The 15,703-nt window shown below is 43.0% G+C and overlaps 1 protein-coding gene across 1 annotated transcript in view; it reads right to left on the bottom strand.

The window, feature by feature from the left end:
* Positions 1–11,411: 11,411 nt before the first annotated feature.
* Positions 11,412–15,703, bottom strand: part of LOC104617943 (contactin-1-like) — a gene marked incomplete at its 5' end in the record, with an annotated part of 32,823 nt that continues 28,531 nt past the window's right edge. Inside the window, one exon of the mRNA XM_010283394.1 lies at positions 11,412–13,984. Coding sequence (XP_010281696.1) covers positions 13,905–13,984 — 80 coding nt within the window. The remainder of the gene's footprint in view (positions 13,985–15,703) is intronic.

Consider the following 15,703-nt stretch of genomic DNA (forward strand, 5'->3'; position numbering starts at 1 on the left):
CCACAGAGAAGCTGGGTGATTACATATTTGATATAGCTACTGTTTAACTCCTTTACACAGTTTTTTCAGCAGATTGGGCACACAAATAACTTACAGGTCCTGTTGGCATGTCTCATAGGAGATCAGTATCGGGAATTAGAGAAAAGAGACTAGATACTGGGGAAGAGGGTGTCCCAGTTTCGGCTGGGATAGAGTTAATTTTCTTCCTAATAGCTGCTATAGTGCTGTGTTTTGGAAGTCAACTCATTTAGTAAGGGATGAAGAAGCTTCTTCTAAGAGGGAGCAGAAGGAAGAAATGGAGGAGGCAGAATACTCTGAAGCAGGGCCATCACGAGAACAGAAGAGGAGGTGACGTGTGCTGAAGAGGCCCCGCCGTATAATAAACTGCCAGAACATGCAAGGCAATATGCCCTGATGGGTTCGCTGATGGGTCCTGTCGTATTGCAGGAAAACATTGAAGGTGGAAAGCTGCTGTGTGGAGTCCTACATGATGAGTTGCGGAAACTGCTGGAGGACAAGGTGAATCGAGTCAGTCTGCAGAGATGAAAGCCATCCAGCTGGCTTTAGATATTGCTGAATGAGAAAACTGGCCAGTACTTTATCTCTGTACTGACTCATGGATGGTAAATGCTCTGTGGGGGTGGCTACAGCAATGGAAGTGGACCAATTATCAGGTAAACCCATCTGCGCTGCTGAGTTATGACAAGATATCGCTGCCTGGGTAGAGAACCTGATTGTAAAAGTATGCCGTGTAGATGCTCATGTACCTAAGAGTTGGGCCACTTAAAGAACATCAAAACAACCAGCAGGTGGATCAGGCTCCTAAGTTTGAAGTGGCTCAAACAGATTTGGATTGGCAACATAAGGATGATTTATTTACAGCTCAGTAGACAATAATAAGGAAGGGATGCAACATATAGGTGGACTCATGATTGAGGGGTGGACTTGACCATGGATGCAATTGCATAGGTTATCCATAAATATGGAACATGCGCTGCAATCAAGCAAGCCAGGTAAAGTCTCTGTGGTATGGAGGATCTATGGCTGAAATAGAAATATGGGGAGGCCTGGCAGGTTGATTATACCACACTCCCACAAACCTGCCAAGGCAAGCGCCATGTGCTCACAATGGTGGAATCAACCACTGGATGGCTGGAAACATGTCCTGTGCCCCATGCCACCGGCAAAACACCGTCCTGGAATGGCACTCCTGAAAGAATTGAGTTGGACAATGGGACTCATTTCTGAAACAACTTCATAGACACCTGGGCCAAAGAGCACGGCATTGAGTGGGTGTATCACATCCCCTATCGTGCACCAGCTTCTGGGAAAATCATACAATACAATGGACTGTTAAAGACTACTGAGAGCAATGAGTGGTGGGACACTCAAACATTGGGATAAACATTTAGCAAAAGCCACCTGGTTATACAATACCAGGGGATCTGCCAATCAAGCTGGCTCTGCCTGATCAAAACTCTTACATACTGTAGAAGGGGATAAAGTCCTCGTAGTGCACATAAAAAAATAAGCTGGGGAAGACAGTCTGGGTTACTCCTGCCTCAGGCAAAGGCAAACCAATTTGCGGGATTGTTTTTGCTCAGGGACCTGGGTGCACTTGGTGGGTGGTGCGAAAGGGTGGGGAAGTCCAGCGTGTACCTCAAGGTACCCTCAAGGGGATTTGATTTTGGGTGAGAATAGCCAATGATTTAAACTGTATGATGTTAATTGCTACATAATACTGTATGTCATCACTATTATGGTTGATATATGCCATATCAATGGTATTAGAGTAAGAATCACCCAGATTAATGAGGAATGAACTTTAATGAAACCGAGCAAAGTGCAGCGGTGGTGAAACCCAGAACTGGCTTCAGCAACTTGTGCCCAGCAACTTCCTTGAGATCAAAATCTTCAAACCACAGATCACGGGCATGGACTACACCAGTTATACTGGTTACAAGCTGCAGATATAGCATGCAACAACCCAACACCACCCACCATCTCCCCTGCCTTGAGAGACTGTTATGACAGATGGAGCCCAAAGTCATGGACCAAGTTACCTCAATGGACGATTTAGAGGGATGGCCCATAGACTAAGGGAATGATATCTGTGTGTATATATCAAAAGACAGGAAAAGTGCCAATGATTAGTTGGAATGTATTGGAAAGTGTAGGAGCTGAGCATGACATAGATGGTATGGAATAAGGGGTGGGATACCATCCTGATTTCCGCTGGGACAGAATTAATTTTCTTCCTAATAGCTGATATAGTGCTGTGTTTTGGATTTAGTATGAGAATAATGTTGATAACACACTGATGTTTTCAGTTGTTGCTAAGTAGTTGTACTGCTTATACTAAGTAAATAACTTCAGCTTCCCATGCTCTGCCAGTGGGGAGGTGCACGGGAAGCTGGGAGGGGGCACAGCCAGGACAGCTGACCCAGGCTGGCCAAAGGGATATTCCATACCATATAACGTCATGCTTAGTATAGAAAACTGGATTTGGCTGGGGGGTGAGAATCACGTCTCAGGGACAGGCTATCGATCTCCAGGTGGTGAGCAGTTGTTGATTTGTTCATCATTTGTTTTTATATATTCCATTATAATAACAATAATAATAATAATCATCATCATTATTATTATTTTCTCTTCCTTTGCTGTCTTATTAAACTGTTTTTATCTCAACCCGTGAGTGTTCTTCTGATTGTCTCCCCTATCCCACCTTGGAGGGGGAAGGTGAGTCAGCGGCTGCGTCGTGCTTAGATGCCGGCTGGGGCTAAACCATGACAGAGGGTCAGAGTGCCAACCATAGACAATCCAATCACTGGTCAACAAAATATCCTGCATAGCCCCTTAATCATAATTACTGCCACCTGTGAGCCATGGCACATGGCTAACCATGCTGTTGTTTAACACAGGACGGCTGAAGAGGCCACACAGCCACCCAGTGTTGTCCGCATCTTTGTGGAACAGAGCTCAGAGCCAAACCGCACAGCCCTGTTTGAGAAAGAGGCATGCTCTGATAGCTGTTGGTACCAGTGGTGACAGTTTTTATTCATTTCATTCATTTCTCCTAATGCTTGCAAAGTGTATCCAAGACGTAGGAATAATTTGGGTTTGTTTGTTTGAAGTCCTCTGCCCCATGACCTGTTCCATCTTTGTTATTCACTGGTGAATCCATGAAGCTTGGGCACGCTCTCTCACTGCATCCACTTTAGAATGTACTCTGCTCTGCTCTCTGCTGACTTTCTGCAGCTCTGTAATTCTTCATATTGCTCTTTACCAATTTTGATGCACAAGGGAATAAAAGCTTTCAGAAGTACTTCTTGCTGCTTTCTCACGCTATTCCTAGCTTCACCATCAGTAAACATGCAGTGAACATGATGTTTGCAGACATAATGTACTTGAGATCTTTCTTCCTTGTCCGTGATTACAAGAGCAGCTGCATATTTGTTGAGGTTTAGTACAGCAATCCTGTCTGCCTGCCCTTGCCCCAAGCCCTGGAGCAGGGTACTGTGCTCCTCCTGGTTTGGCATCCCCAGGAGATCCCTGGATCCCTTCCCAATCAGCTATGGCCCGCTGCTAGGAAAAGTCATTTCTGGCTTACTCTGCATTTTCTCCTTTGATCCTTCCCTGCTCAATTAAATCCATAACCAATAAAAAAAAGGAAAAAAACCCAATTACCAATCAGTCAGACACATCATGTTTTCATGGATCCACTCTCAAGCTGCCATGCTGTGTTGCTGTTATACGTGAGGCATGATAATGCTATTACCTAATGTACATTTTACTTGATTTCAGAACCACACAGATTTTTAAGGTTCTCTACAGCAAATCTGCCAAATTCAGCTGCTTTGCCACATAAGTTTCTTGAATACCCTGAATAGTTTCTGGTACCGATATAGGAGGTATCACTGGCAACAGCAGAGCACAGCAAGGCTGGTGACCCATGGGGCATGCAGGGATCAGGGCAGCTGAGGACACTGGGGGCAGCCCCCAGGCATCTCCCTGGGGACGGGGATGGGACAGGGATGGGGTGGAGATTGGGATGGGATGGGACATGGACCTGCAGGTGTGCCAGGCTCAGCAGGACCCATGGTCGGGCAGCACAGGGCTGTGGGGAGCTGCAGACCAGCCCTGTTGCAGTTCCTTTGCTGATGCATTGTTCACGGAGAATACACTCATGGGATGAAAAGCTACAGAAGGATATAACCTCTTTTTTTCATATTTATCCCAAGAAATCATCAAGAGAACACTAGCCTGATGAAAGGTTAATAGTTAGTAGACAAAAAAAATGGAAATCAGAAACCAGACTGCCACTTTCTAGAAATAAACATAAGGGAAATGCTTCAAATACTGATCGTGTATTTGTAGTTTTAGAAAAGGATCTTCTACATGCAAGGCTTTACATTGTATTTTTACAAGTGTGCTTTCTCCTGAGATTTTTTGCATCCTGTGTTTACTTGTATTTTTTAAAGGTCATAAATGGAGTTGACTTCCTTTGAGTTTTGATTTTGTAAATTAATTCTCAGACATCACAGCTTCTGGCATAACATCAATATTATTGTAGTTTACATGCAATTATTCTCACAGTAGGTTCTAGTTCATTAATTCCAGAGAAGCTAATACTGTCAACAACACTTTGATTTTAATGATATCATTAGAAATAATCTTTTTACTTTTCTGTTGATTATTTCTCCAGTGGAATATTTCACAGTACTAACTCTTTCACTTAGGTTGCTCTGAGTTTCAGCTGTGCTAGGGTGGTAGAAATTCAATTTCTCTTGAGCAGACATGCCACAGGATTTTACTTGTGGTATAAGGTTCAAGTGATTAAGTTTTCCAGCATTTCAAGATCTTGCTGCAGAAAATTGTATGTTGGCTGCCATTCTTGGGCAGCTAGGCTCCCTCATCTGCCCTGTATACTTACAGGAGGTAAGCAGCTGTCCAGACGGATCCTACCTAGCTTCAGAAATGAGCAGAGCTCTCCTAGGTGAGTTCTGCTCATGATGAGAAGAGGTGATCAGCCTGTCTCAGGGCTGAATGGCTCACTGAAGAGTGCCTGGCTGGCTTTCCATCCATGGTGTTGGTAATGGAGGTACCTGGGTTGGAGTGAAGCTGGCTATGGCGAGTAGATCCTTCATCGATGAAAATATCCCATCATGCAACATAAAGCCAAATTTATGTATTTTCCCCACAATTCTGCTATGATGTATGTTGGAATAAACATTGGCATCCCACAGTCTGTCAGTTATGTTATGGAATTAAATCAGAAATTGTGTGTTAGCCACCAGGTAATGCATAACACATATGTTTTTGCTTAACTTTCAGACACATGACTTCAAATCCGTTAAGACATCCATGACTCTGATGCCAAGTCTTTTTAAATCACTGGAATATATCCTTGATCCTCCAAATCTGATTCAGAGCTTCTGGGAGAAGCCTATGCAGGGCTAGAAGTAACAGTCATGCTGTTTTTACCTCTGTCTCGTATCAGAAATATTTGGGAAATGGAGTCTTTGCAAAATGTCTTGAATATATGGCTAATCCTTAAGGGAGTTTGTTTTGCTTCAGAGGATGACCAGGGATGATATTCTTTGCTGATGGCTTTATACTACCAATGTTCAAGTTCCTAATTCTGTTTTTCTGTTGAGAAAAGAAAAAGAGGAAGAGAGGAAGAGAGGAAGAGAGGAAGAGAGGAAGAGAGGAAGAGAGGAAGAGAGGAAGAGAGGAAGAGAGGAAGAGAGGAAGAGAGGAAGAGAGGAAGAGAGGAAGAGAGGAAGAGAGGAAGAGAGGAAGAGAGGAAGAGAGGAAGAGAGGAAGAGAGGAAGAGAGGAAGAGAGGAAGAGAGGAAGAGAGGAAGAGAGGAAGAGAGGAAGAGAGGAAGAGAGGAAGAGAGGAAGAGAGGAAGAGAGGAAGAGAGGAAGAGAGGAAGAGAGGAAGAGAGGAAGAGAGGAAGAGAGGAAGAGAGGAAGAAGGAAGGAAGGAAGGAAGGAAGGAAGGAAGACAAAGAAAGGCAGACAGATGGACAAAGAAAGAGAGGTTAAGTATTTTTGATCATGGAAATACCCATTTTAGTTTATGTTTGCTGAAGGGCTGAGCGCAGGGAGAGCACTGGCCAGAAGCCACCAGGTTATCACATCCCAGCAAGGATATTCTGGCAGAAGCAAGGCAGGGAAATAAACCGTGTTAACTAAGACCATGCACCCTGTGACCCCGTGTTCCTGACAGAGTGAAGTCTTCTAGCTTGCTCAGTACTGATTAAAAAAAGACCAAGTCAGCAATTACACTGTTTTATATTATTATACTGTTATATATATATCATACTAAAAAAATCCCATTTTCCTACACCCTGGAATCAATAATCCCCAAAGGAGAGGGTTTTTGTGCTGCATACCAACAGACAGTTACTAACAGTGAAAATTTAGGCTATTTTCTAGGTCATTTGTATTAGCACGTTTGGCTCAGTCTTGAGAGTTTGAATTATTGATTCCTCCCTTGTTTAAAGAGAATTATTTTCCCCTCTTTTCTCCTGTACTGCTGCCTAAATCATCATGTCTACAATATCACAGAAAAATCAGTGCTGTGGGTTAATGATAGAAAACTGCTGAGCAGAACCCAGTGGAGTCATTCTGCGTGCTCTTTCACAAAAACTGCAGAGCTCATCTCTGTTTTTTGTGGGTTTTTTTGCTTCAGGTATTATTTTTTGTCAGATTCTGTTACAACCCCAGTGCATGCTTTCACCTACTTGTACAAGGCTCATGTATATGAATACAATCAGCCCCTATAAACTCTTTTGTACTGTTCCATCGTCTACTTTTTATTTGAGATCAAATCAGGGGCTGAAGCTGGCTGAAGGGTCTTGGGATTTGATGCCAGAAGAGACATCACCTTGGCCTCGGCACACATTTTGGAGGTCTACAGTGGTATTGTGGCGTGCTGGCAGGGCAGGCATAGAGGAGCTTTGTGGAGAACTGGCTGATTTTTGACAGGTCTTTGAGCTACAGGTCAATCCATAGGGAAGGTGTTACACACTATTAAGTAAGTTAACACACTGTTAAGATTGATAATTACCTGCTTCAGAGTCCTGTCATAGAGGAGATGCATAGACTGATGCATATATCTCAACATTTATAGCTAAAAACCTCCTGCGCTGGTCAAAACAGCAGAGAAAGCGAGATATGATTTTATGAATGTTATTGGCTAAACATGGACTCGCAAGACAAATGCGGTGGTTTAACGCGGAGGCGTAAGAGGTGGATCAGCAAAAGCCTTGTCACACAGAGCCTTGCCCGAAAGCCCTGTGCATGTCCCCATCCCGCTTTCAATTGCAGATACAGGTTAAGTAAGGAACTGAGCTTTTGCAGAACCTATAGTAACCCTGAAGATTTTGAACAGAAAACTAAAAAAGCCTGTGCAGGTGGTAGTGCCAGCCCCGAGACACAGACACCGCCGCTGCCCAGCCGCTGCAAGGGGCCCTGGCATGGCTTGGGACTGCGGCGCCCGAAAACCAATGCTGGGAGAAGCGTCGGCCAGGGACGGTCCCTAATGGGCGCCTTGTACGAAATAGCCCGGGTGTGGATGGTAAGAGGTTGTAGCAGCTTGGGAACAGCATTTGGCTCCACGAGTACAAATCAGCCGCTGCATCCCATGGGTGCTACCGTGCTGCAGGCACTGCAGAGCGGCTGCTGACAGGGAGCTGTCTGGACAGGCTAAATCCCTCGAGATGAGTGCCTCTGGGAACTTTGTGCTTTTATATCTTTCTCCCTGTGAGAATCAGAAATGAATGTCACCGTGCAGCTAATCTGGTTACTGGCACGGGTGCCTGAGCCGCCGACGCTGCGCGCTCCCGAAGCCTGCTCGCTGCAGGGCTCGCCAGCGAGGGGAGCGCTGCCTGCTCGGCTCAGCTCCCAGGCACTGAAATCCTCCTCGTTCACATGACGCGGGCCTTAATCCAGGGAAATATTTGCTTCTCTCCTCCTGTTGGAGTGTGAGGACAATCCAGTGTCTTGTGCTGAATGCACCATTTCTGAAGGCCAGGGATGCTCCCCATGGCTGGCCAGAGACTTGGTGCTCCAAGGACAACTGCCCTGCTCGCTTGCGTGTCCTCCACAGCCCTGGGGTCATGCCAACCGGGTATTTCCTGAAGGCTTTAACACCGGCTTGCAGCCGGGTAATGACCCTTTGGTGCCGTCCAGCCCTGCTGCCTGCAGCACGTGCCAACCCAGGGCTGCGTGCCTGCTGGACCACCAGCGAGGATCTGAATTTGCCTGGAGCTGAGCAGGCAGCGGAGAACAGGAGGGCTGGCACTGGACTATCTCAATGCCATAGAAGCACTTTGCTATATGATGCTTTCAGCAGGCGTCAAATAACTGAAGGATGGAGGTGACACCGTGACAGCCTTCTAGAGGGGACGATGTCCAGTCAGTATCTCTGTATTCTTTACTTAGATGTGCCTTTTTACCAGCATCTGATCTTGCACGTTGTCATAACACCGCTGGGGTGGGACTTGCCTTCTCCAGCATGACATAGCTACCATTTAGAGCTATGCCTCTTTCATAGCCAGTGGGTAGGCACATTTAGGGGAATGATTTGTCCATCCTATTTGCTCATCTAAAATAGGATGAGATTAAGTCTGCTATAAATGCAGCTGTTTCACGTGGCTGCAGAGGAGGGTTCCCTCTGAAAACCATTACCAGCACTGGATGTGGAGTAGGATGGGGAAGAGGGAGAAGTCAAGCAGGTCTGTAATTTTCTCCTTTCTGCGCTCATCCATCAGCGACGTCCAGGGCAGGGTGTACTGCAGCGTGCACGCACGGCTGCAGCTGGAGACTGCACCTGTACCACCCCAGCGCCCTTGGGCTGTACCTCCGGGTGGGAGCCAGCCTTCAGCACCGTGCCTCCGCTGCCAGGCTGTCCAGTGCCTCCTCCTGGTGGGTGCAGAGCCCGTGTGGCAGACATTTTTTTTCCAGAGGAATTATTCCACTTTCCCACGTAACACTAGCTAACCCTGTGCCAGCATAGCTGCATTTATGCCAGGCACTTTGCTGACCCAGCATCTGTGCTGGGCAGTGTCTGATCCTCTTCTCTCCGAGGTGACGTATGGCTCTGGCACAGCGCCCTAGAGCTGACCAAGCCTAGTATTAAAATACAGCAAGGGCTGTATCGCCACACTGCGATCTGCCGTGAGTAGACGGTGGCAAGTAGATTCAAATCCTCGGCGACAGATCCCTCTATGAGTCAGAAGGCACTGTGCCTTTTCTGCTGCCTGCTCTGGGAGAGAAAGGAACCATTTCATGCCTTTTTGTGAAGCAGATAGTTAGTGGTTGTGACAACGGAATAAAGACCAAAGGCATCGGGTTTTAAAGAGACTATTAGCCTAGTTAAATATAGACCAGTAAAATCCACTCATCAGTGCTCACTGGTGGTTGCCTGTTGAAGTTTCCAGCTAAATCATGAGTTTTCTAAGTGTTTTGTAAGTAAAATTGGCATAATTTCCAGTGTCATCCATATTCATCAAGAGAATAGACCAGAGTCAAGATCAACTAAAGTGAAGGAAACACTTTTCATGTGACTTTTCATGACAACCTTTAGAGCAGACTTGGTTAATTGGCATCCAGGTAAAAGAAAATCTTGTTAGCCTTTCAAGAAAAGACAAGACAGTGCTACTTCTGTTTGAGATGTGAACATTGTTTTTTATTTCACATTCATGTAGACTTTTGTGCTTTCTGTTCTTTCTTCTCTTTTTGGAAATAAGAAGAATGTTAAAATGACAAAGCAAAAGGAACTAGTGGTAGAAAGGTTAAAGAAAAACATACGGAAAAATCTCTGGAAGAAATGAGGAGGGCAAATCTTCTTCTGCAAGACCTTGCTGCTCTCTGAAGGCAGGTGGTTCCTAACACCGTGAAAAGATTCCACTGGATGACATGTCCAAGGATGGAGCTTACACAAGTGCTAGAAGCTACAGAAATTTATACTGCTGCCAAGGAAATATCCTTAGCCCATATTGAACTGCCATACCCTGAAAGATAGACATTTCCATGATGTATTTAAATAAAAAAAATCTCCAAACAATAGCATTTGGAGCTATTTCAAGATCTGTATGGGAATGTATTTGGGCATGTCATTTTAATTTTAATTCCAATAGGAAGTGTAGATGAATGCAATGCTGAGGCAGATCAAGAAGACCTGGTCTTCAGCCAGATATCTAATATTTAAAGGCATATTTTTGATCATCTTCTGTAGCTAGAGGCTCTGAAGTCTGGAAACAAAGTTGTCTCAAAGAAAAATAAGTTGTTCTTTGAAGGGTGGAAATAATGAACCTTTCTCCCATGGTTTTACATTCTATGCCCCTTTCTTCCCCTCCTCGCTCATGAGATGATCTCAGCTGCCCTCTGGTACTTTTCTCTCCTGCAATGCCGTGTCTCAGGCCTCCCCCCAGCCTACACTCGTCCCGTGCTGCCCACCCTGGGTCAGGCAGGAGCAAGGTGAGCTGTACCTGGCTTGGAGGTGTCTGCTGGCTGGGTGTCATGGCAGGCCAAACAGAACAGGTAACACCAGTGACCATGCTGCAGCCACCTTTGTTGCAAATTCCATATGTAAATATCTACGTTCTACTCACACTATGATTTTCTTCAGTATGATAGCTGCTGAATTTGTCTGCCATCGCCCAACAGGTGCAAAATCATTAGCAGAGAACTGGCAGACAGAGACTCAAACCCTTATTTCTCTTAGAGACCAAGATAAAAATACAAAACGTACCTAATCAAAGTAGCGATAACGTCCTCCTCCCCCGGTCTGAGCCCTGCTCTGACTGACTTACTCTTTTAGGTGCTGGGCCTGAGCAACACTCTCCCATTGACTCTTCTCATTTGGTATCTCTGAAGTTAAATGAAAGCAAGTTTGCAATATGACCACCAGCTTCGCAAACTTATGTGCCACATTTGTGCATTTCAGGGCCTGAACATGACCCCTCAAAGGCAGGCAGCATCTCATTCTGTTATGCTTGATGTCACGTCTTGAAACCGTGATCACACAAAGCATTTAATCAGTACGAAGTTTTGCCATTTCAGCCATCTGTCTTTGTAATGTATCTACTGGAGTCGAAAACATTACCTGAAACAAATACTCTGCTCGGTTAATTCTTGTTTCCAAAAAATGCTGAAAAGCTCTCAAGAGGCTCTCTGTCACTGACGTTAGGGACATCTTCCTATCTATATGACCTATCATCAAAGCAAAACAGCCACCCTTATCCCACAAAAGCTCTTTAACTCCAGCAAAACTCACAAGAAGGCAGGACAGGGACACACAGGGCCTCGTGCCATCCACACCTTTACTGTCAGAGATGACCACATCACTGTCATGAAATTAGAAAGCTCCAATTCAAAAGACAGTTGTTATATTTTGAGTAACATTAATACATTTATTTAATTGTAATTTACTTTTCATTCATAAAAAGGACAAAGCACAGTCCTGCTCTACTCATTTGAAAAAAAAAAGATAAAAAGTAACTAAAAAAACAGTTCAATATTCATCAGTATCAAATAATAGTAATATCAATTTTCCTGAAATATAAAGAAACAACAAATATGTCTCTATATAAACTTTAATTAAGAACCTTGCGTTTTAAAGCAGATGATACATTTAGTTAGTTTTACTTGACAACAATTTGAAACTGAAGGTCCCAGTCAAATTTACACAATTATGTGAAACAGAAAAATCTCCAACTATTTGATCAGTATGTGAGACCTACCTCATCTGTGTTGCTGATTTAAAAAACAGAAGTGTCTTTCTTTCCCAGGTCACTTCCATGCAAAAACTAAACAGTTTTGCTTTTTACACCATGTATTAGAAAAGTAAAAGGCAATCATGCATTTGGCAAAAGATTTAGTTGTGGTTGTAGATTATATAAAAATGAGTCATACTGCAAAACAACCAAACAAAATGAAACACAATAAACCACAATTTTTTTGTACAGAAGGCTTACAGCATATTAGTTTCTTATGTATGAAGACAGCTCATTTCTCTTTCAAATAATTATACAATTTATGAAACTCAGTAGTGTTTGACACTTTGACATTCCTCTATAGGGAAGTTATCACTTTCACCTATTTAAAAAATTTTCATCTTGTAACAAATAGTTAAAATTAAACTAAAACAGTATTATTGATATTTCTTAATGAAGACTCTACACTTTTACATGTAAATATACAGTACAAAATTATACAAATAAAAGAGGGGGGTGTAAATTATTAATAGAACTATTCTTGCTTCATGTAAATATTATTATTACGGACCTCTACAGTATCAGTTCTAAAAAGATAAAATCTATTTCTAAGTAGCTAGCAAGGTTGTGCTAATAAAATATGATTCAAAGCTTGTAATTCTTGAAGCATCAGACATTGCACTATTACTTGAGCCAGCTGATTCAATATCACTGTGTTTCTTCAACATTCACACTCAAACTAATTCCCAGCACACCATGGAAAATGAAAGGAATGTGCATTTCTTTAACAACTTAAAAAAACCCAAACAAACCAACAAAAACCCCAACACTGAAACACTCTAGACACAGTCAGAACAAAAACATTCTCTATCTCTAATAGAGTTCCCATTTTGCAAAGGCCGTAGTAAACATTTAGCTTTGACTAACAGTTGGGATCTGACTTTCATGTACTAAGACACAGTTGGATCATTCAGTACTCTATCAAATAGGGAAACAGTCTCAGAACTTTAAAACTCTTATTTACAACACTATGAACATTAGAATAATATGAAGTTCTTGAAAAAGCATATAATTGTCCCAAATGTACGCCTTCATTACAGGAAGGTAACACCTGGCATCTGCAGCATAAAAATGTAAATATAATAATTTTTTTTACTGTGCTACTCTGTTTTTGCCATTTATTGTATATCTTTTTCTTTTTTTTTATATTTTAAATCTTTTAACTTTAAAAAATAGCATACATTTTCCTACCATTTCATGGTCCACTTGGCTGATCTTAATATGGACTCCGTCTCCAAACTCCTAAGTGTTATATGGCTACCTTAATAATAATAATAGCAAGAATACAAAATCAAAACCAGTACGTTACGCTGCTTCCCTGAAAGCTGACATTTGACTCCCAAAATCAGCAACAACGACCATAAGACAATTTCTCAACAAAATTGTTTTAAGAGAAGGAATATGGTAAATCTTGTGTCAGTGAAGCACAGGTAAATTCCTTTAAGCTGAGCATGCTATGCATGTCTCGGGTGTCCTGAACATATTTAAAATAAAAAATTCCTTGACACTGACTTTTATTTCAAGTCCTTCGAATTTTACCCAATAGCTGCAAGAAATACAGCTTGGAAAAAATGAAATGTTTTTGCTTTGACTGTCTCTCTAAAAACCTGTAATCCCAATAAATGATGATGGGGCCAGTCAAAAATATGCAGTACACAAAACATATAGGATAGTACAGACAGACGTAGTACTCTTACATTTATCACATACAATCAACATTTCGATCTCTATTATATTTCACAATTTGTTATTCAAGTTAAAGCACCTACGTATGGTGATTTTACTTTCACTGTACAGCCTATGTTATTGGGTTTTAACACTGTAACTTGCCCCGTTGGACCGAATCATGCAACTGTCACAGATCAGCATAAGTGTTTTATAAGGCATATTGGAACAAGTTAAAAATATTTCTTAGCCTTTCAAAAGTTGATTTACTTCATGAAGGAGTTCCTGGATGCCTCAGTCCTCTTAAAGTTCATAGGAAATCAGTAGGGTCATTTATCTTAAAGTAATTTATTTGGCTTAGGATGGTGCCACAGGAATCAAAAAGTCGTGGTCCTCATCTTCAAAGGGAGTCCTTTGTGTTAGGCGGAGGACAAGGTAAACCCAGCTACATTCAGAATCCCGCGCAGGCGAGGACGCCCAGGGTGGGCACCACCAGGACCAGCAGCAGAGTCGGTACTCCAGCAGTGGCACCTGCGCATCGAACAGATAACAGCACGGTGTTGGTCTGACTTCAGTGTTACTCCTGGTGGGGGGAACAACCCTGCATGCGAGCAAGAACGCGGGGTACGAAGGCTGGTAAGAGAAGCAGCTGGCGTATCTCAGCACAGCCCCTACCTGTGCGGGTAACCTGAAATGGACAACGAGACTCGCTCGGCTGTGAATTTAAGTGCTATTAGTAGGGCGGAGGACTCGCTCTTTGGTTCTGCAAGAGCTGTTTAGGCAGCGTGTTTATACAAGCAGCAAGACCATTCAGAGCACATCAGTGTATTTTGATTTGGCTGGTCCAACAAGCCAGAAGGTTATACCAGGAGGTAAAAGGTCAAAATAAATATTTAAACAAGTGAAAACAAAATTAATGGAGTCTTCGAAATGTGACGAAGCAAAGAGACACCTTTGGAAACGTTAACGTTCATAGGATCAGCAATAACCTGAGAGATGTCAGAGAGCCTGGTCTCTCTGTTTACCTGCCAGATTACAAAGTCCAGATGGCTGACTTCTAGCAGTGTGGCGTTTACACATTGATGTCTATAAAGTCACAAGGGTCTTTCTTAAACAAATCTTTTAAGACAAAAAATATTAATTGACAGCTTGCAAACTTCACCTGACTTGCTCTGGCAAACAGGCACAAGAACTGCTACATTACGTCAAACAGCTTGTGTCGCCATGCTCCAGCTCCCCGTCAAAAAGCATCAGTATGAGAAAATAACCCAGCCCAACCGTGCCTGGCTGTCAGTCTTGGAGATGGGCCAAAGGAGATGGACAACAGGCTATTCTTTCACCCCAGCGAGGGCTCATCTAGGCCAGGATGGTAGCGTGTATGTGGGTGTGCAGGTGGGCAGTGGGGGACCCAGCTTACTGCTCGTCTTGCTGTTGAACACAGACTAAGGACAGAAGGAGAGCTGGAGGTGACAGTCCTGGGGAGCTGCTGGAACCGTCCCATTTGGACAGCTCTGCAGGAGATGTTCTTCTGAACGAGATAAAACCGTACTGAAAAGGTAACATGCTATTCTGTTCAATATCTTTACCAATGATCTAGATGTACGGTTTGGACTCGATGGTCTTAAAGGTCTTTTCCAACCAAAATGATTCTATGATTCTATGAACCAAACAGCACAGATTTCAGCAGGCAGCCCTGTTTTTCCTAACAACAGGCACAGTATGACAAATTTCAAGTATTCTTTCATAGAAGTTAAAAGTCCCAAAAGCGCATTCACATTTTTTCATCAGATCTCTCACAAGGACAAGTAAATCACATCATCTGGTCCAGCACCATGCAGGCTCCTAGAAAGACAGATCTGTAGGTTTTACACGTCTGCCTCAGAAGTTTCCGCATCTTTCAGGATAAATAAAGAGCTTAATTCTTCATTTTGCATCCATCTCAAACCTCTTATTGATTAGGTGCTTTATTAATTTAAAGTTAGCAAACCAAGATCCTGAGTGTGAAAAAAAAGCTGGTTTGAAGTAAGAATTTGGCCAAGTAAACACCTGTAAGTTACCTTCAAGCATTTATTTCTTACAGTATTTCCTACCTAGCATAACAAGGAGAAAGTAAGGAAACTATATGGAAATGAAACTGATTGATAAAACATTTTTTATAAAGTTTGTGGACCAAACCCAAATCAGAAAACTCCAGAGTTCATCAGCTTATCAATTTGCTGTCAATATATGGAAGTGATAGTATTTAGTCAT

The sequence above is a fragment of the Phaethon lepturus genome, unplaced genomic scaffold, assembly GCF_000687285.1.
Source record: "Phaethon lepturus isolate BGI_N335 unplaced genomic scaffold, ASM68728v1 scaffold4670, whole genome shotgun sequence".
Classification (NCBI taxonomy): Eukaryota; Metazoa; Chordata; class Aves; order Phaethontiformes; family Phaethontidae; genus Phaethon; species Phaethon lepturus.